Below are 22715 nucleotides of genomic sequence, written 5' to 3' on the forward strand. Positions count from 1 at the left end.
GGGTAGTTAAATGTGGCCAGAACTCAGTGTGAGAAGAGCGGACAAATACAAGAGGCAGGAGGGTTAGTTAGGAAAATTCATGTAGGATCTTATGTATCATAATAAAATCCTCAAACTTGCCCTCAAAACAGTGGGAGGGCTGTATCCATATTTTTAAGCATGTTGGTAACACTAGCCAACCTGTGTCTCAGACCATGCTGCTGTCATTTTCGAGACAGACTGGAGGGCTGCACAGGAATAGGACAGGGAGTTGTGATAACATAGTGAGGAACTGGGTAGACAAAATAATGATAGCACATGGGATGGAAAAAGGGGACACTTTTGAGAGAGAAGTCATGATGAAAAATATATGTGACACTTTTGTTTGGTGTGGTAAGTGAGAAAGCAATGCCAAATTCTGAGGTATAGGAAGAAGATAAATAAAGAACATGTTGGGATTGGGAGGTGAAGTAGTGAGTGGGGCAGGAGAATTAATTTGTTCATATGTATAAGTATAGTGTGTGTTGCATGTATTATGTATATAGTATATCTCTATTAAAGTGCATGTGTGCATTTGAAATTTTAGGAATTAAAACCTGAATGGAAATGTACATGTAGTAGTTGAAGTGATGAAGATGGATGGGTTCATCCAGAGAATTTTGTAGGGAGCAGAGAAGAGAGTTGAGGATGGATTGCTGGGATCATCAGTAAATACTGGGTAGCAGAATAAATAGAAGACTAGAAGAGCAGTCATAGAGGAAGGGGCAAAAAAGATGAGATCATAACATCACGAAAACCTTGAGATTAACAGAATTTTAATAGGGATTCATTGGATTGTCAGACACTGCAAGGGATTCTTATTACATAAATACTGCAGAGCATCTAGAAAATAGATATTCTTGATGAAGATGGTCCTGATAGAGTGGAAATTGGGCACAGAAGCAAGATTATGTGGTTGAAGGATTAACAGGGATGTGAGATGGGAGAAAGAATAAATATAGGAAACTCAGATTAGTTTTGGAAGGAAGAGAGACAAGAGACCTGGGGGGAGGGGCAAAAAAGGATTTAAAAAAATTTTTTTGTTTGTATATCATCATCATCACTCCTCTTCCTCCAGTTAACCACTGCTACTCCTCTTATTTTATATGGGAAACTTGATGAATCTGTAACTTTGAAAAGGACATGACCCAACTCTTCATGTAGAAGAAGGTAAAGGTGGGAACAGACAGAATTAATATACTCACTCTGTGAGTGCAGAGACTTGAGGAAATTTATACCAGAGAGCCTCACTTTTGTTGGTGAAACTGGAGGCAAATTTGTAATCTGGGAGACTAAGCGAAGGGTACTTGTGGTAAAAGAGCATTTGAAAAAGATGCTATGAAGGACTGGGGGAAGGGCTGGCCAGAGACTTACTAAAAGCTGAGGATGAAATAGTTGTTCATCAGGTTTACATTTTAAATATTAAAGTTGCGGGGGGAGGGGCTCTTTTTTTCTCATGCATGTTTATATCAGCCCTTGGATAATGATTTTGTCTTGTGCATCGTTCCAACACAAAAATTGGTTCTATTTTTAAGATATCAAAGTGGATTTTGACCTGAGACTTTTTTCATATAACCATTTTCTTTTTTTTTTAACAAAGGTTTAGGGTGCAAATATATCTATCAAAAGAATGGTGATCCTTTACATGTAAGTGAACTCCTGGAGAGTTTCAAAAAGGATGCAAGAAGCTGTAAATTGAGGGCTGGAAAACATCAGCTTGAAGATGTGACGGGCATATTGAAGAGTTTTCTCTCTGACATTGACGACGCACTTCTTACTAAGGAGCTCTATCCATATTGGATCTCTGCCTTAGGTAACACATATAATATAGAACAGAATAATAAAGGCTTGGCTTCTCATTTGATAATAGATTTTTAAAATCTCCTTTGATAATCTGAACATTTAATTGAAAGGAACAATATACATAATGGTTCAGAACAGAAATTGTGCAAATATCAATAGTTGTTCATATCTGCCTCAAAAGAAATTTATGGTGATAATTGCTAAACAGTGTTTTACGGTAATACTTAGTTTTTGGTAGATTTCTTAGTGCTTACTTTGCCTTAACTTTGGAAGTGTTATAGTCAAGTCCATGTAGGCTGTTAATTTTCTCATTAAGATTAAAATGAAAGTTTTAATATAAGATTGGTTTTACACGGTTTTGCCATATGGCTGTTTGGCTTTCCTTTTTCATTTATTCTGCCTCTTTAAAGTTACATAACAATTTTTTTTTTTACTCTTTACTTTTTCTAGATTCTGTCTAATGAAGCAAAAAAGCTTTGCTGCACTGTAAGAGAACTTATTTAAGAAATGACCCTAGAAAAGTTAATGGGTCACGTTGATTTTAGTAAAACCTATATTTACATCCATTAATTCAAAATAACTTTTTATAGAAAGATTATGATAAATACTTTTAAATATAAACATTGCCTTTAATCCCAGATTTCTAATAGAGCTATTTTCATTTTTCACATTATTTTATAGTCTTTGTCCCCATGCCTATGATTTACATATAATCTTTATTTTATTAATAAACCAAAAATATTTCCCATATATCTACAATGCTTTCAAAATGACAATTTTGAATCTTCATTTTTTCCACAGTTTTTAAAATGTATCATTGAATTATACCATCATTTACTAATATATTTCTCTCTTGTACATTTAATCTGTTTTGAGAAATTTTTTTATAAAATGACCTTTGATTTTAACTATATGACGTCCCTCTGTTGAGAAATAGTTTTTTTCATTGAAAGCATTTGTTTAATCTAAAACATAACTATGACATTTGAAGGGATTAATTTTGAAATGTCATAAAACATCCACAGTTTGAAAAATTATTCCAAGAATGACCCTTATTTGTGTCGGCAAGAGAGTAGTATTGTTATTAAAATAAAGCTTTTCACAATTTAACTGCCTAATTCAGAATTCTTATAGTTACTTCCTGATACTTCTAAAATCAATAGGTTTAACTCTAATCACAAGAAAAGTTGATTGTATAATTTTCTGGAATATAAAATATGGAATTAGATGATATATCTTTTAAGCCCAGTTACCCTGCCATCCTCATTTTTTGTTTTAAGATTTTATTATAATTTATAACCATGGGGTTATTTATAGTATCTCTATTTTATAAAGAATTACAATTTGTCTTCCTTATAAAATCATTTATCAAAAATCTGTAACAAATATGCTTTTGCTGAAGTTGTCAAATTTCATGACAGAGAAGTCTTCATTGTTGTCAGTCTACCAGGAGGAGGTAGTTGGGAAGTATTAGCATGTATCAGAAAGAAGTGTGTTCACCTTTCATTTGGATGTGACTCCTTGAGCATTTACTTGGAGGCTTCTACTTTGCTTTTAGATCCAATGTAGATCCAGTGTAGCTCACACTGACCTGTCAGAAAAGTGCCCTTTGTTGGATCTGACAAGAATAAACTAGAACTCTCTGGGTGACCTCACAGGAGAGCTCTCTTGGGTCCTGTGAGCCCAAGGTGAAGAATGCCCTACAGTGGCATAGCACCTATTCATATGATATATGACCTCTTCTTCTAAGAACGCTATTAAACTGTCTGAAGTCTGTGGCTAGTTGAATAGATCGTTGTGTTTCCTGTATGACCTAAAATCTATCTTCAGTTTTCCTTTCCAATTACTTAAGCTTTATTTTGAAAATATCATCTCTTTTATTCTTATAAGATTTGTGAAAATATGCTGTATTAGCATGACTTGTTATAAGCGTAGTAGTATTAATTGCATTTTGTTGAATAAATACAATTACCTCTACAGTTAGAAACTGGATGACACAAGGGAAAATGTTTGGATTATACCAGGGATGACAGAAAGTTCTTAATTCACTTCTGGTATCGTCTCTGAATGTCATTTGGGTGTCATCCCCTCTTGCTTTTAGAGAGTCATCTACCAGCACAGTTAAGTCAATATGACCATGTTTACTTTTATAGATCTCATGTGCAGGCAAAGTCAGTACTAAAGAGCTATCAGTTGCAGTTTTGAATAGGAGCGTACTTCAAAAATGTGTCACAGAGTCTCTTACCTCCCCAGGGATCGGAATGCCCTTTACAAGTGACTGTGTACTTTCAAAGAATCATAAAGTGCTGCTGGCTTTCTGTTAATAGAATGTGTAGGGCTAAGCAGAAAATGAAAAAGCCTTGTTTCCAAAGGCAGTTGGGAATTGAGAGGGGATATATAAGTGCAATCCCCTTGAGTTACAGAGTCAGCACAAGTTATTTATTTGAAAAGAGGTCTCCTATTTCCCCTGTGAGGGAGTAGGTTAGACCAGACCACCACTGCACATCTTCTAGACTCCAGAACTTTGGAGGTTCCTGTGTAGTTGCTCTAAGTATTTGACTTCTTGGGGTTAGGAGGGTGGAGGAGAGTAATTCCTTCTCATCCTTCTCTCCATGACTAAGGCAGAGGGTCCATCCTCCTCTCAGTCTGTATCATCGTTTCTAGGGCCTACACATGACTTCTTCCACTGTTCCCTTACCTTCTCCAAAGAGTTGAAGGTTCCAGGGCTGGTGAAAGCCCCCTTACATGGATCTATCTGTGGGGTAAGGTACAGTTCATAGTTCTGGGATGGTTCATAGTTTGGGGAAGATTTTTATGATTCCACAAGGAAAAAGGTCAGAAATGTCATTTTCAAATAACAAATAGTGAAATCTTTCCATAGCTACAGTTAAAATACTTTTGGCTTATCTTTTCAATTTGTACTCTAATTTGTTATTAATTGAAAAGATTCCTCTTAGTTGACATTCAGTAGTCTGTAAAGTTGAAGATAAAATACAATCCTGGGTTTTGAAAGTGCTTCATTTTTAATTACAAAGTATAAGAACTATGACATATAGCCCTGGAATGTTTTTGTAAATACTTTTCCAGAATTATAGAAGTTTGAATGTTTTTCTACTGAAACTTGATTGTGTCAGTGAAATAACAATTGTGAATATTGTTTTAAAATACTGATAAAAGGCAAATTGGTAATACAGACGATTAGTTAGGGCTCAAGTTTTACGTGTGTGTGTTTAACCTCTAGATACCCAAGATGACAAGGAAAGAATTAAAAAATATGGAGCATTTATACGTACTCTTCCTGGGGTCAACCGAGCAACGTTGGCAGCTATAATTGAACACCTTTATAGGTGGGTGGATTCATGAACTTTTCTAGACATTTCAAACGTGGCACTCAATAAGACATTATTTCTTAAATTTAAAGTACTGTGGTTAACCTTCTATTTGTGACTATGAATCTCTCACCATATCTTAAGAATACTTTCAAAATGGAATTCCCATGAACTATCACTTTAGTGTCTCTTAGTGGAATTAAGACACATTTCAAATAAATAGCACTGGAAAATTTCTTAAATGGATTAGAAATAATCATGCACAGCAAATCAGATACATCCAGTACATAAGCAAGAATTTTAAAACATTTAAGAGGGTTGTCGGAGAAGGAAGTACAGGGACCAGAATTCTATAGCAGGAATCTGTGAGCACAGTATTTTCTCGTGGTGGACTCTTAATAAACCTTTATTTCTTTATTATGAGTTTGTATCTAACCTGACTCCAATATTTTGGTGTCAGACAGTTGATTAGATGAGGGAAATTTTAAAAATCAAAAACATTTTCTATGTTCGGGCATGTAGTCACCTGCATTTGGGAGGATAAGGGGAATAAAATGGTAGCTTGAGAAATGACATCTGAAGGATGACAATGTTTGGGAATAACGTTTTAAGTCAACAAACTTAAGGTTTGTTTGTTTGTTTTGCTATGAGCAAGTTTTGTCATTACAAAAACTTAAATCAGTGTAAATATTGCTTAAGGAACATGTTGTTTGCAGCTTCCTTCGTGGATGCAATATTCCCTTGAATAAATTTCTATGAACCTGAATTCTACTAAAAGTACCTTATTTGGAGTTTAGATTCCTAAATCCTCCACAGTTGGTCTTTTCTCTTTATCTTTCTTTTCCAGCCACCACTTCTGATACTTGTGAACTCCATTCCTACTGTAACTCTGATTTTCTTATTGCATCATATAAATGTAGTCTATATATTTATAGTCCTACCTCTATGCCTATGAGACATTGGGACAGGTAATTTTTTCTTCAGAAGTTATAATATGTCACCAGGCTGCTACAATTATCACATTAACATTTTTAACATTGTTACACATAATTCTTAAACTTTACACTTGAATTTCAGATGAGTTCCCGCCAATCCTTTTCTTCAGTTGACATATATTTTAGCTCCTACTATGTAAAATACAATGTCCATTAAGGTTCCATGTAACAAAAATAGTTGATAATAATACATGAATGACAAAAATAGTCTTAAGTCTGCAGTTTCTAAATAGCACCGAGGAGCCCTGGGACCTCACAGTGGGAACTCACAGGGATGCTGCAGGGCATTTTATATTTTTTAGGAAAACACAGCGCCCTCAGGACAGATTTTAATATGGAGAATTTTAGCATGAGACATGGAATTATAGAGCAGGGATTAAGTGGTTCATTGTGTGTTGAGGTCCAAGTGATGTTTCAGATATAAATGGATAAATGAACGGGGCATGAAAGAAAAATAAGTACGAGACCTGAGTGAAGGATATTTTCTAGGAAATAGGTGTACCAGGAGATGAGATGGTTTGTAGCTAGCTGGCAGGAGGCTGCGAAAGACACTGTTGGTCATGTAGAAACATTTGGATTTCATTCCCTTAAGTGATAAGGAGTGACTGATCCAATCTGTTTTAGGATAATAACCCATGTCCTGCGATTGATTGGGAAGAGGTTAGAATGGAGGCAGAGAAACTATTTAACAAACAATTTCCTTGGGCTTCTGATGAGAAGGGCTGAGTGGGAAGAGAGTGAGCTGGCTGAATGTGGGACACTTGGGGATGCTAGTGTGGGAGCGGGGAAATAAAGGAAGAAAAGGAAAACACATAGTGTACATGCTTTACGCCAGAAATTAAGGCAGCTGTAGAAACTGAAGAGGTGACGAGCGCTGGAGGAGAAGGCTATTGCAGAAGGAAGTCTCAGGAGAGGTGGGAATGTTTGATAGTGTTGTCAAAAGTTTGAGAGGTCAGTTTGGATAAGGTCAGGTTGATTTAGCATTCACTTCCATCCCTGCCCTAGATAACAGACCATTTCCTCCATGACTAACTTTGACTTAATTCCATTCACCAGGTATTTATTACGCACTACGGTGTGATTAACACAAAGTCTCTGACTGAGAGATGCTTAGATTCTAGTAACACAGGCAGCTGTGCAGATAAATTTTCCAGATGTTTACAGTCCAGTGTGATAAAAAAAAAAGTACAGAAGTGGTTTTGAGAGGGATGCCCACAATTATGACATCTTCCTCTATTAACTTGCGATGCCTTTGGCATCTTATAGATCATATATGATGATCAAGCTTGCTCTGTCTCTGCTATGCAATTTGGCATTTCCTTGTGAGTTTCTTACACTATCATATATATTCCTGTCGTGTTTCCTTATTTTTCCTGTACCTACTAGAATCTTTGCTCTTTATAGTCAGGTGTACCTACCTTAGTCTTGCTTTATTCCTTTGATAGACTTGGTCTCCCTTTTTTACTATGTATTTTAGAAATTTACAAATGTAATTAGACAGGCAACTGAGCAGCTGCTATGTCTACAGTCAGTGACAGAGAGCATTAACAGATACTTCCATGGGCATCAGTTAGAGTTCTCCAGCATTTTTATCAGTGTAAATTTCCTTTTATTGGGGTGATGGCTGTATTTTGTTTTTAATCACTTTGAACTTACATTCGTGAGTACTTTAAATGCTCTTTGTAAAACTCAAGTGTTGTAGCCTACTGGTTGGGAGAATTGACTCCTCTGTTCATGTCTGTTCATTGTAAAAAGCCATTCTTAGTTCTAGCCAAGAAAAATGTAATGGTATTTCTTAATTAAGTGATTGCTTTTTGAGAGAAAATATCCTATTTTGAATAACCATCCAAACACATGCTGCCAGGCATTTTCTCACCCGATATGTACTTTCTGGGAAATTCAGCCTAGCCCTAAACCTTGAATTTGGAACTCTCTCCTATATGCCTCCTGATTTGCCATTCTTGCCTTATTTCCTGCTTACCTACTGCCCCTTTCTCCTCTTTTTTTATGCTCCTACCCCACAAGTCATTTGACACCATTCTGCAAGCACACCTTTATGCCTTAGCTGCAGGTTGTCCCATTAGTGGAATTGTCTGGATATGGTGGGTGAGGAGTCCCTCTTCTAAAGCAGTGATCAAGTACTGCTTTGTAACTTGTAGTAATATCTTTAACAGTAGTCTTTTCTTATGTTCTTAATTAAACTGTGAGCTACTTGGAAGAAAGAACTGTGTATTTTTCTTTAAATCACCACTGTACCTTTTACATCAGAGACTTTCAATATGTGTGTATTAAAAAAGAGAGAGAGAGAAAAAATAAATGAGTATGAAGACTTATAAGTTCTATGAAATTTTCAAATAGAAATAGATTGTAATAAGCTCTGCTTTTCTCTCACAGGGTTCAGAAATGCTCAGAAATCAATCACATGAACGCCCACAATTTGGCCTTGGCTTTTTCCTCCTGTTTGTTTCAAACTAAGGGACAAACTAGTGAAGAAGTGAATGTAATTGAGGACTTAATTAATAATTATGTTGAAATATTTGAGGTAAATATTTTATATCCTGCCATTGTAAAAGTAGTTTTGATGTTACTGTTTGCAAACAAAAATGTGTATTTTGGGATGTTTTTATTCAGGTCTTTATGAATATTTAAAGAAAATAACGGATAGTTATATGATCCTTAAATTTTTAGATATAACTAGCTTTTTAAGCTATAGCCATTCATTTAAATCTGGCTGCTTCTAAAGCTTTTTTACCATCTGGTGTCTTGGACAGAATATTTCTATTTATAGTGTTTCTATGTTTTTTTTCCTCAGTATATGTATGTGTTAAGTATGTCTACTTAGAGGTATGAAATTTGTGAATTTCACAAATTCGGTAATATACATCAGGCTGATAAATTTTGCAGTTGAAAGCATTTTAGTGTTTTCTTTTAATTGCGCATGAACTGGAAAAAAAGAAAATTCTGAATTAACAGAATTTAATGTGGTTTTTATTAAGTCATCTCTGTTCTAATTATTTGACTTTTCAATTTGCTATATTATGAAGTTCATATTTTCATGTTTCATCAGAAAACTGTTAGAATAGGGATGATTTCTTAATTCAAAGGAGTAAAAATAGACGAAATAAGCCTAGGATTTGAATATGGGTGGAATATAAGGGATCTGGGTCAAAGGTCCAGCTCCATTGCTTAAGTGCTTCTGCCATCTCAGGGTTGCCATTTAACCTTTCGGGGCATTCTGTTAAACAGTCTTGTACAAGACCCCTTGTTTTCCAGGGCTATGTATATACCAGATGAAATCAAATAGCTTAATGTAACAGGTCACCTTTTGTAGAGTTCGTACATTCTTACAATAACTGATAAAAAGATTCCTTAGCAAAGGGAAAGAAACTATATTTTAATAAAATAAAATAACACAGTTTGTATCTTAATTTATATTGGAATGGACCAGAATTGTTGGATCCTCTTTGCTCTTTGATCTCCTTTTTACTTCTTCCTATACGTGTCCACTGTTTTTGATCAATAGCAACTTCTTTGCAATAGTTCTGATGCTGAGAAATGAAAGACCTAGAAAAAAAAACATGTGTGGCTTTGCATGCTCTCTTTATTTTCTATTTTTGTACTGTTAAATTAATAAAAATGTTTATCTACGTAGTTTTGTTAAATCCAACTTTAACCAAATGGCGAAAATTTCATAAGCACTTAATCAACATTTCTGTTTGAGAAATGAGTCTTGTCTGTCAACCTACATAAACTCTATCAAACACATCATCAGCCCCTTTGCTAATTAAATTGCCTCAGCAAAGGGGATTCCATTGATGGGATCTGCAGCCTGAAATGATATCATCATAAGATGTTCTGAACTTTATGAGGCTCTATCTAGTTGGCTTTATTTCTGCCTTAGCTTTGTGGGCCCACGCTGCTAAAGATGGCCATTCTCATTTATTTTTAATGTGTTGGTCTTTAAATTCCTGAAGAAAGTTATGTGAGGATGAGTACCATCACTCCTTGTATTTTATTAGAATGTCCCAAATTATATTTTAAACAGGTTAAAGAAGACCAAGTCAAACAAATGGACATAGAAAATAGCTTTATTACCAAGTGGAAAGACACTCAAGTGAGTAGTAATAGTTAGATCTCTGATAAAAAAAAATTTTTTTAAACAACAAAAACCAAAAAACTTTCATTGTAAGTAAACATTTGTTGTGTTTATTTTCAAATTCCTATTTGAAGCAAAGTAAAAGTAATGGGGAAAAAGAACCTAGATAAAATAGTTGTGAAGTTCTGTAGCATTGCACATATGCAAAATGCCAAAGTATGCTAATATACATTTTTTAAAACATAGGTGGAAAAATCAGTTTTAATCTTATCAAAATGTCCTTTTTAAAATCAGTTTTCATTTATAAAAGCACTATTGAAAATACTAGTGGATTTCAAAAGAAGCATTTGAAGTCAAAAGAAATGCTAGAATAAATTGAAAATTCAGACTCCCTAATGATTCTTTCCATTATCCTTTTGAAATAAGTTATTTCATATATGCTTTTGCTTTGCATGCTCTTGGATGATTGCACTAGTGGGAATGTTTCTATTGTGCTCTTTGTAACATATATTATTTATGTCTTAAGTTGACTTTTCTAGATCTTTTCTTGCTTTCCTTGGTTGCATCATACCGGATTTGTGTGTTCAGGTTGCACTATACTTTTCCAGAGTACCTTTCCTTGTTTGATGAATATTCACTGGACTTTCTTAAAGTTGGTCTTCTAGTAACTAGGAATTGTAGTGGATTCAGGGTACCAATGCAAATAATAGAAGTGGGTCAAATATCAATAAATTCTCCATATAGATACACTCATAGGGTGAGGCCAATGCTTCCTTCTAAGTCAAACCCTAAGTTCACCTTATTCCTGAAATACACACAACTAATTAGAGAAGTTGTCGGAGTTATCATTCCATATGAAGGAGATGAGGAAAGGCTTTCATCCTAGTGCCTAGCTCCCCGAGTACTAATACTATGACATTAATTCTCTAAGACAGTATGTCCTCCATTTTGACCCAAAGTAATTAATGCAGCCTCCAGACAAGTTAGCAGTAACACTAAAAACAGTGGCTCCTTATCAGTTAGTTCTCTTGGATTCTTGCTTTTTGGGGAGAGTTCCAGTTATGAAATAAAGGATTGTGTGAGCCCATGGGATAATCTTTGGCAGCACTATCTATATCGTTGTTGGATAAAGTATGAGTACCATTCTGCAAGTTTATCATTTATATTCATACTACAATAAAGAAATGAGCCTTGAATGCTTTCTGATTAAGTAGAAGTCAGTAAAACAAGAAAAGAATTGTCTATAAAATAGAGTAATTGGGAAAGAAAAATAGAACAGTTTGGAAAAAATCTGTTGTTTTGCTGGAGCTTTTCTCTAGTCCATTCAAAACTCCTCTGAAGTAGTTTTCTGACAGTCTCTAAGTCTTATCCCTGTTTGAATTTCTTAGCTATTCTTGTTTTTGGCCGCATGCTATGAGTTCTTTGTATTTGCTTTTTAAATTTTTAAAATGTGTCCTTCCTGGAGAGTTGTTTATACAAACACAGGGAAAAGTAAAAATGTCAACTGTACCTTTTCTTCCCTAGAATTTTTATGTAGCACCAAAAGTGAGGAAGAAAAATTGGAAATAAGCTTTTCTAAGCCTGTAGTGTCAGAATAACTAAGAGCAGTTCTTCAAAGTACATTTTTAATGTTTTTCCACTAAATTTACTCATCAGGTTGATTCTGAGGCAGATTTAACTGTGGAAAGATCATTCCTCCATTATGACCTTTTTTTAAAAATAAGTGATGGATATTATTTCCAAGTGTTTACATAACTTAAAGGAATTTCTGAAAAAAGCAACTCAAAATATTTTTCACAGATTGATTTCATTCTTTGTTAATCTTCTCCACATATGCTGTCAGTCTACATAGTGATATCTTATGCTTTTTATTTTCTGGCTTGTGTATTCTTCACTTAGTGTGTCTTCTTGGTTATAACAGTGACCCAAATAACCTAGCACTTGATGCTTGGCTAAAGGTAATTAAAATAAAAACTTAACTTTATTATCTCCTTATTCTATCACTTCACTTTTAATTTTATTTGCTAAATATACTTTTTCTATTTGTAATTTTAACACAGCTCTGACCTAATTTATCTTCAAATTTCAATTTTTGGACTTATCATCTCTTTATTTCCACTGTAGCCAGATTCATTATCTCAATAAGAATTTTAAGGGTATGTGAGGTCACTAAACTTTTAAGTAAGAGAGAAAAAACTGCATTGTGATTGTGTTTGTTAACTATGTCATTTGTGTAGATTCCTTGTCCTTAATCAACCACATCCAGAAAATGGGTATCATTATGCTGTTAACAGGGGGAATGATCTCATTTCATTATTATAAAATCTTTAGAAATATGACTAGGGTTTTCTAACCATCTTAAGTGTCATGTGTGTGTTCTTGCAAGATACTTACATTTGCTCTCTTCACATCTGCCCTTTTCTAGGTTTCCCAGGCTGGAGATTTGTTAATTGAAGTATATGTAGAAAGGAAGGAAGCTGACTGCAGTATTATAATTCGGGTGAGCCCTAAAGACGGATGTGAAGAGTACTGTTGGAAGTCATAAGTGTTAGCATTAGTTTGCATATCTTGAATTTTCTATTTTTTCTGCTGTCTTATTTTACATGTCCAATTCAAGTCATGACAGGTTTGACTCTTCATGCCAATATCCTCCGGGAATTCCATGTTTTAATGATTTGGAAAGAGACCATCCTATGTTCTTTAGGTTATGGTTAGGATGTACGATAGGTTCTGGAAAACTACCTGAGCTCAATCACCTGCTCCTCTCCTTTCTTCCTTCTTAACTTTAGGCAACTTATATACTCCATCTGAGTCTCAATCTTCTGATCTGTAAAATGAGGGAGAATTACAGTATTTACATCATAGCATTGATGTGAGGACTCAATAAGATCCTGCCTATGAAACACTTAGCAAATTGCTTGGTACATAAGTGTTTAATAAATAACTACTACTAGTAGTACTATTATTATTAATCCCCCACCCTTGTATCCTAGACTTTAGCTTCCAGTCTTTCAATGTACTTGAATATTCAATAACTCTCTTCTTCCTTGAGACCATTAGTTAGCCATTTGTTCTGAATTAAAAAGATCCTTCTCGTGTTACCATATTCTGTACTTAGTCTCCCTTAGCGAGAGTGAGACTACTTTCTCTGTAGGCAGAATAGACGTGATGCCATCTAACAGTAGAAATTTAGCTTTAGCTTCTTATCATTTTTAAAGTCCAAGATTAAACAGGGTCTTAACATTAGATATTTCTGGACTTTACTTAGGTCAAAGATATTGTAATTATTATTTTATATGTTTTTAATGATTACACATTATGACTCTTTGGCACTGATTACTCGCTTAGTTGTGCAGTTGAACTACTATGAGCTGCCTTGCCCCTCCTCGTCCTCATCTATGTGTTATGCTGAACATGTGATGTTCATCACAGGGGACATGAGGAAGTAGTAGAGATTAATCAACACAAGTCCATCACTAATGCTGGAAGAGGTAGTCAAAGCACATGACTTAACTCCACTTACACATAAACCCTCTAGTAGCTCGTTTTAATCTTATCTGACTAATAAAGCCATAACAGAAGTTATTACAGTTGAGCAAAGTTCTTATTTTAAGTATATTCACATAAAGGACTGTCCAGTTTCACCTACAACAACTCTAAATTCTCTTGAAAAACATAACAAAAGCTATACAAAAATAATCATTAACATTCGTTTAATGCTTAAAACTTTGCACAACTCTTACATTTATTTCAGCTGATCATTACCTCAACCCAAGGAGGTAGTTGAAGCAGGTGATGTCTCACATTTATATGAGTAGAAACTGGGAATTAATAGCATTCAGGCCCGGATGCAAACCTTAATCATCATATTCCAAACCTGATGGTCATTATACTGATGTGTATATTGCTTAGAGTAATGATTCCCAAAATGTGCTTCGTGGAGTTCTAGGTGTTCTTAAGAGGGGCCTTGGGTGTCACCTGGGACAAGGAACTGAGTTCCAGTCTTACATTCCTAAGTCAACCTGAGGAACTCCCTGCTGACTATTTCACTAGTTTGGTTTCCCAGTTTTATTATTTATTTTAAGAAAGGGCTACACTTGTTAAAAAAGTGTAAAGCCATTCCGATGAATGGTGTCACTGAAGTGACTCATCTACTGATGTTTCAGCTGCTTAACATGCTCTACTTTTCCCATGCTAATGTTTTTCTTCTTTTAAGGTTGTATTACATTAGGCTTTTCTAAATAGCAAATAATGGACTTCACTGTATCATTAATATATTCCAAAGAAAGCGCTAAATTCCATGAACTCCAAAAGATAGACTATATGAATTACCTTTAAGAAAAATGTTGTATGTTATTTATATATGTGCAGTATGCTTATGATTAATAATGGACAGGAGAAAGGGAAGTGAGCACATTTTCTAAGAAATTTTTGAATAGGTACATAGTTTTACTGAAAACGTGTATAATTAAGTTGCAGCTGCAATATTCTAATGCTTAAATCATCTTCTATTTGTTTAACATTATAACTAAATTCTAATTGGAGAAAGCCAACTTGCTTTTGGCCAGCATACCTGTAAGGCTGGCAAAACCAAAACCAGGAAGAAACAAATCAAAAATCCCCAAAGTCCCTGAAGAAGGTGGCGTGCTTATGCAATGGCCTGAGGCATTGGGACTCTTGTAGAGCTGGCCCCCAGGCTGACACTGCAGACTCTGCCCTGTGCCCTGAAAACCTGGCTCGAGCATACTTCGGTGTCCCACCATCTGTCACTTGGCATGGTGGGGCACACCACAGACCACTAAACCCCTGGGGCTTTTTGGCATGGCAGACAGCAGTCAACTGTGTATAATTTAGGGCCCAAGCTGAATAAACCAAGCTCCTTGGAACTCCTAATTATAGAACTGAGTGAAAAGTTTTACCCCTAGAAGACCACTGGATCCAATGTCTGTGGAAGGTCTTAGTATGAGTAGGTATATTCTTCCCTTTTTGAGTGATCTAATTGTTCACTAAGTGAGAAAAAAATATTCTCTCTGATTATGCCTATATGGTGATTTTTTTTTACACATGCATTAAAATGTATTACATTATATGGAGAAGATCTGAATAGGCTTTCTCCATGTGCTTAGAGAAGCTAGTTAAACATACTAAGAGGAAATTTGGAGTATCATTAGGTGGTAGATGGGGGAGTATTACCACCCTAGCAAAGGCCACTTCTGTGTCTGACATATATTCTGAGGAAATTTTGCTTCTCTTTTAGATATCTCCCGTGATGGAAGCAGAAGAATTAACTAATGACATATTAGCAATAAAAAATATAATTCCTACAAAAGATGATATCTGGGCCACATTTGAAGTCATAGAAAATGAAGAGCTTGGTAAGTGGTTCTCATGGTAGGGATTCTTAAATTGCTTAAAGTATGAAGAAATACTATTTTTGTGACAAGTCATTACTAACATTTTATGTTTTTCCAAAGCTTAACATCTCATTATGACTTCCCTTCTACCTCATTGCCTGTGTTGATATATGTTAGTGCCACTTGAGGTTGCCCTCCTATGATTTTACTCATCAAAGTAATTAGATTATTTTATTGACCATAAACATATAGTATAAAGCATTAGGCATGTATGTTGCTGCCTCAGGAAATAAGGCCTTATTTATAAGAACAAGCAATTTGATTTGTAACAATATTCTAAATGTCACCACCACCATCCACCTTATTCTACCTTATTCCTGTATGCTACTTATTTAACAAGAACAAGAGTACTGATTTAAAAGGTTATTATTTTTAAAAATAATATTATTTTAAGCCTTGCAGAAGCTTACTTTTCGTTTTTTCTTTTTCATCTTTAGTGGAGTGAATCAGGTATTTTGTCATCTTTTATCTCAGATGCAGAAGGATAAAGAGAACTTTTAAAACACCTTGACTTCCCCAAGAGTAATAAGCCTAACATTATAATGACACCATTTGGTTTTAAAGACCTCTAGGAAAAAAAAATAAGATGCAGAACGTCTTTGTACCTTGACCATCTGTCTAGCTGATACCTGCTAAGGTCTTGGGACCCTTTCAAGTATAGATGTCAAACTGCCAAAAGTAAAATCTTGCCACCCACAAGCTCAAGACAAAAATTAAAACTGAACGTAAAAATACCTCATCATGTATTATTAGGAGTCTTGTAATCAGTGTTAGAATGAAATGGGATTATCAAATACTTTGTCTTTCATTATTCCATCTTGATGTTTTTATTCCTTTTTTTCTTTTTATTGTGCACAATTCTTTAAGAATATAATTTGTATTAAAACACTACTTTCCAATATTCATTGCCAAGATTCAGTGACACTGGTCCTTTGGTGTCAGTTCACACTGTCTCCCCCATAGTCGGGCTCAGTCTGCCCCACTCACAGAAGGTGCTTTGTCAAACGACTCCTGTGACCCCCAACTGCCAAGTCCAGTGGATTTGCTTCCGGCTTTACTTTGCTTGTCCTTACTGTGGCATTTATTGCTAATGACCATTCCCTTTTTCTTGGAAAGTGTTCACTCTGTTTTCATTGCTGCCTGGATTCTCCTCCTGGTGCTCAAATCGTTTTATCTCATTTGTCAATTCTTCTTCCTCTGTCTATTCCCTAAGCAGTGGGTTTCTGCTGCTCTGATCTTTTACCATCTTTTCTCATTTTACATTTCTTTATAGACGATCACTTCTACCCTTTGTGCTTGACTAACGTGCAAGCAGGTGTTTCCCAAGTGTGCCTTTATTCTTCCCCCTCTGGCCCACCCGTTTACCTCCTTTAAAACCCAGACTAAGGGTTCCATTGCACTTTGTCTTTATCTTTTTTTATAATGCCTATCATGTGGATTTATTTTTGTCTTTCTTGATGAGAACTCTTTAGAAGGAAGGAGGGACTCTCTTTTTTTCTATCTTTAGTACAGTCTCTGTCTCTGGCACAGTGCCTAGTACTAGCTGCCATACAATTAAAATATTTTGCACAAGTGAAGCACACTTTTGTATTACTATATGGTTCAATGGTGGTAATGTCTTGATTTTGGTTTAATTTTAAGGGGAGGGGATAGGTTACCAGCTTCATCATACTTGTGAGTAAAAGATAACTGTCAGCATTACTGCCAGAATTATCTTTCTAAATCACAAATAGGATCATATTGTTTTATTTTTTTTCTTTTAATTTTCATCATTTTTGTTGTTGTGGTTGTGGTTTTAAACATCTTTATTGGAGTATAATTGCTTTACAATGGTGTGTTAGTTTCTGCTTTATAACAAAGTGAATCAGCTATACATATACATATATCCCCATATCTCCTCCCTCTTGTGTCTCCCTCCCTCCCACCCTCCCTATCCCACCCCTCTAGGTGGTCACAAAGCACTGAGCTGATCTCCCTGTGCTATGCGGCTGCTTCCCACTAGCTATCTATTTTACATTTGGTAGTATATATTAGTCCATGCCACTCTCTCATATTGTTTTAAAACCATTTTAAAACTTTCATTATTGGAGAAAAGACAGTCTTATCATTGTACTGGGAAAACTGGATAGCTACATGTAAAAGAATGAAATTAGAACATTTTCTCACACCGTATACAAAAATAAACTTAAAATGGACTAAAGACTTAAATATAAGACCTGAAACCATAAAACTCCTAGAAGAGAACATAGACAGAAGACTCTTTTGATATAAATTGTAGCAATATTTTTTGAATCCGTCTCCCAAGGCAAAAGAAACAAAAACAGAAATAAACAAATGGGATCTAATTAAACTTAAAAGCTGTGCACAGCAAAGGAAACCATCAACAAAACAAAAAGACAACCTACAGAATATGAGAAAATATTTGCAAATAATATATCTGTTAAGAGGTTAATATCCAAAATATATAAAGAACCCATACGAGTCAGTAGCAAAAAAAAAAACCCCAAATGACCCAATTAAAAAATGGGCAGAGGATCTGAATAGACATTTTTTCCAAAGAAGACATGTAGGTGGCCAACAGGTACATGAGAATATGCTCAACATCACTAATCATCAGGGAAATGCAAATCAAAACCACAATGAGATATCACCTCACACCTCTCAAAATGGCTATCATCAAAATGTCTATAAATAACAAATGTTTGCAAGGATGTGGAAAAAAGGGAACCCTAGTACACTGTTGGTGGGAATGTAAATTGGTGCAGCCACTATGGAAAACAGTATGGAGGTTCCTCAAAAAACTAAAAATAGAGCTAGATAGATAGATAGATCCAGCAATTCCACTCCTGGGTATATAGCCAGAAAAGAGGAAAACTGTAATTTGAAAAGATACATGCACCCCAAAGTTCATAGCAGCATTATTTACAATTGCCAAGATATGGAAGCAACCTAAGTGTCCATCAACAGACGAATGGATAAAGAAGATGTGATATGTATATAGAGTGTATGTACAGTGAAATACTAGTCAATCGTAAAAAAGAATGAAATTCTGCCAGTTGCAACAATGGGATGGACCTAGCGAGTATTATGCTCGTGAAATAAGTCAGAAAAATACAAATACTCTGTTATATCCACATATAGTCACTTATATGTGGAATTTAAGAAGTAAAACAAACGAATATATATAACAAAAGAGAAACAGACTCACAAGCATAGAGAACAAATTAGTGGTTACCAGAGGGAGAGGGAAGTGGCAGAGGCAAGATAGGGGTAGGGGACTAAGAGATACAAACTACTGTGTATAAAATAAATAAGCAACAAGGATATATTATACAGTACAAGGAAATGTAGCCATTATTTTGTAATAACTTTAAATGGAGTATAACCTATAAAAATATTGAATCACTGTGTTGTACACCTGAAACTAATATAATATTATAAATCAACTATACTTCAATATATAAATACATACCCTTTCATTATTTCTTCATTATCCATATTATCCATCCTTCAAGATCCAGCTCAAATGCCCCTTCCTCCAAGATGGTAATTAGATGAATATAGTTCTCACTGATCTTTTGTGATTATTTGCTTAAAGATCTATAATGCTGCATACTAATCTGACTTGTAGAATTGTAACCTGGCTCTGCCTTATGTTCTTTAGGATTTACCATATCTTTTAGATCTTTATATCTCTTGGTACCTCTAGCATAGTGTATGATGTGGAACATATTTTCAATATCTTGTTAACTTAGGTGGAACAGGATAGGGGTGCATTCTGAACCTGAGTGACTGGGATTGTTGCTGCTTGGATAGATGTATCCAAATACGGAAGGCACAAAAAAAGTGATTTCTGCTTATAGATTAGGAACCACTAGGAGATATCAAAGCCCTGGTTAGCTCTTAGACAGCTGATGGTCTCCTGCATGCATCTGTTGCTGTTTTTTTTTTTGTTTTTTTTTAGGAGAGCCACAGCAAAAAAATGAATCATGGATTTGGGGGTAAGCATCCTCTCCCTACCACCCTTGTTCTCTCAGGGGTTGAGTCAAAGCATATCCCTGTGTCACAGCTCTGGAGGTCTGTGCCTTTGGGCATTGGTCTTTCGGACTGAGAGGAGTAAGCAGAATGGATGAGGATAGGAAGAATTATGTACAGCTAGAAGAGAGATTGCAATATATCTGGAAACAGTCTTTTTAAATTTCACCTGGGAAAATGAAGGGAGGCTTACCCTGAAAATGACTAATTATCAACTTGCATGTGCCCGTTAGTACATCACAAATGGTAAGATTGGAGTCAAGTTTTTTTGTTGTTGTTGTTGTTGGTTCCTTCTCACTAATTAAAAAAAAGTTATCTTGATGAAGATATAAAAAGACTAGGAGACTTCAAGCTGTTTTGACTTGTGAATGTCCAAATATGTAATCAAAGGAACACCCCATGTACATCAAGAAAGAATACATCTGATGGAGTTAGGAATTCAAATTTGGCATGGTTTTAATGTCTGGTCAACCATTCTAGTCGAAATTGCCAGAAGGGAAAACTAAGATTATTTTCACTGCTTTTAGAGGAACAAAGCTAAGAAAGCAACAAAGGGGCCTGTGATTATGTTGGCTTACTGGAGCAGATGGGACCTGTGTGCTCCACCTGACCTTCTGAAATGTTAAGAGCTTTATTTCTAGTAACATGCAGGGAAGATAAAGTGAAATGTAAAAAGAAGATAAAAGTGAAGGCATTGGTAGTCACAAGATTGTAGTTGATAGGAAGAATGTCAGCAGGGAATTGGTGCTTTTTCTAATGTAAATATAAATCCTCCAAGTAACTGAAGCAACCATAAATAAATGAATGAATGAATGAATGAATGAATGGATAAGTAAGTGAACCAGAAGTGCTGGATTTTATTTTAGGTACCTGTAACTTTTAAAGCAATAGTTCTCTACCCGGTCTTTTCCAGTGCCCCCTTTGTATAATAGATATTTTGTTTGGTCCCTTTACTCTCCTGAGATACTCTATTATACCCATTAAAAAAATGTTATAACCTAATTATAGAGATAAGTAAAAGGAAAATATGTATTATAATACATAAATGCTCAGACGTTCCTATATAGTCGAAGATAATGAAAATATATTCTTAAATTTATGAATGGAATTATCATGGATGTGACAGCTACAAATGCAGACTGATACAAGCATGTCAGTTTGTGACTCATGTATCATTAGCAGAATTGCCATCATTGGTGAAATGGCATCTTAGTCTGTTCAGCCTGCTAAAACAGAACTCCACAACAGAAATTTACTTCTCACAGTTCTGGAGGCTGGGAAGTCCAAGATCAAGGCACCAGCAGACTTGGTGTTTGGTGAGGGCCTGCTTCCTGGATCACAGATGTCCATGTTTTCACTGAGTCCTCACATGATAGAAGGGAGCTTGTGGGATCTCTTTTATAAGAGCACTAAACCCATTCAGGAGGGCTCTGCCTTCATGATTTAATCACCTTGCAAAGGGACCACCTCGTAATACCATCACACTGGGGATTAGTTTCAACATGTGAACTGGGGAGGGGGGGTGTGAAGGGGGCAAACATTCAGACCATAGCAAATGGTAAACAACTCTTAGAAAAGTTCTGACAGACAAAGCACAATCTTTTTTTTTTTTTTTTTTTTTGCTCATGTAGTAGCTAGAGTCATGGGAAAAAAAAACACCACATTAAAACCATATAAAATATTTTGAGAATTTATATGTAAAGCTGAGTTAGATTCTAAGCTGTTAGTTTATAAGTAGGTTTTCCTTTTAAATGAATGTCTGTGGGACATTTGAAATTTGTACTAGATGGAGAACAAGTCTTTCTCTGTTTCATTCTTTGAAAGATGCCAGGCAATCATCAGGACAAGCTGAAGCCCACCTTAGGAGAGGGTATCACTTTCACCATACTTATAAAGTACACTGTTATTTTAATGCTTCACCTTAAAAATGAACCTGTACCCTGCCAATGTAGTCCCATACCCCTTAGGTTCTTCATATGCTGAAAAAAATTAACTGCCAACGGGACCTCATTTAAGTGGGCTTCCTCACTGAGAGGTTCAAGTTTGTGAAGCAGTTACTTTCTACCCAGCAATATCATAACAAAATGTTTTCTTCCTTCTCCTCATAGCTACTATGAAATGGAAGATCAGTTCATTTTTAATCAGTCTTTCTAGCTCTTCTCTTGATTGACACAAGTGCTGTCACCCTCTGAGTATGTGGATAGGGCAGAGAAAGACTTGCATGGCTCTAGGCTTGGCACTAAAAATTTAATTATTAAGGAAGTCATAATTGTCTCTGGAAATCCTGTGTCATTCCTGCCAGAAGTTTAAGGACAACACCTGTTATTTCAGATGGAAATGAATAGTCCTCTATTTAACAAGGTAGGCCAGGTTTAATTCTGTGGACAAGATTTTAAACTATTGAGAACATGATTTACCTAGCAAAAGAACCACCTCCAGACCTGTTGTTAAATAACTACACTGAATTTTCAGCAATTTTAATGCTAGAGATAGTGTGCAAATGAGTTATTTCTAATAATGCCCTAATGCCAGCTGACTTACATAGCATAAAATCTATCATGACGGATGGTTGTAAATGTAACTATTAATAAAAACTTGTTTATTTGTAGGAATTTATATTCCAACAACGTTTGATGACTCAGTCCATTTTTCCTGCCTCTTACTTCTTTCTTTTATAATTGTATCATTTGACAGTCTAGCGATTTAAAATATTTATCTTTTCAACCCATTTTTCAGCTCTGTCATTAAGCAGGAACTTGGATCTTCAGGATTTTCATTCTCCTGAAGTATTTCATACTATGAGACTGATGTGAAAAACATACTTGGCTAATTTTTTGCACATCTATATTTATCTCTATGTCTGCTGTGATATATTTCAGTATAACTAAGAGCACTTCAGAACTATCACTATTGTATCTACTTGTAATGGTGACCCTCTTTAATATAAATGTTCTGATATTTGGAAGTCTCATTACAAATTTAATCTTGTAATAAAGGAGAGTACGCTTTTATTTCAATCCAGATA

The 22715-nt window shown here is 35.3% G+C and overlaps 1 protein-coding gene across 1 annotated transcript in view; it reads left to right on the top strand.

Moving 5' to 3' along the window:
• The window catches only part of ARAP2 (ArfGAP with RhoGAP domain, ankyrin repeat and PH domain 2), a 196141-nt gene that overhangs the window by 114156 nt on the left and 59270 nt on the right, over positions 1 to 22715 (top strand). The window contains exons 20-25 of the mRNA XM_068541993.1: positions 1619 to 1831; positions 5063 to 5168; positions 8540 to 8687; positions 10191 to 10259; positions 12667 to 12741; positions 15499 to 15616. Coding sequence (XP_068398094.1) covers positions 1619 to 1831; positions 5063 to 5168; positions 8540 to 8687; positions 10191 to 10259; positions 12667 to 12741; positions 15499 to 15616 — 729 coding nt within the window. The remainder of the gene's footprint in view (positions 1 to 1618; positions 1832 to 5062; positions 5169 to 8539; positions 8688 to 10190; positions 10260 to 12666; positions 12742 to 15498; positions 15617 to 22715) is intronic.

The sequence above is a fragment of the Eschrichtius robustus genome, chromosome 4 (assembly GCF_028021215.1).
Source record: "Eschrichtius robustus isolate mEscRob2 chromosome 4, mEscRob2.pri, whole genome shotgun sequence".
In the NCBI taxonomy this organism is placed as follows: Eukaryota; Metazoa; Chordata; class Mammalia; order Artiodactyla; family Eschrichtiidae; genus Eschrichtius; species Eschrichtius robustus.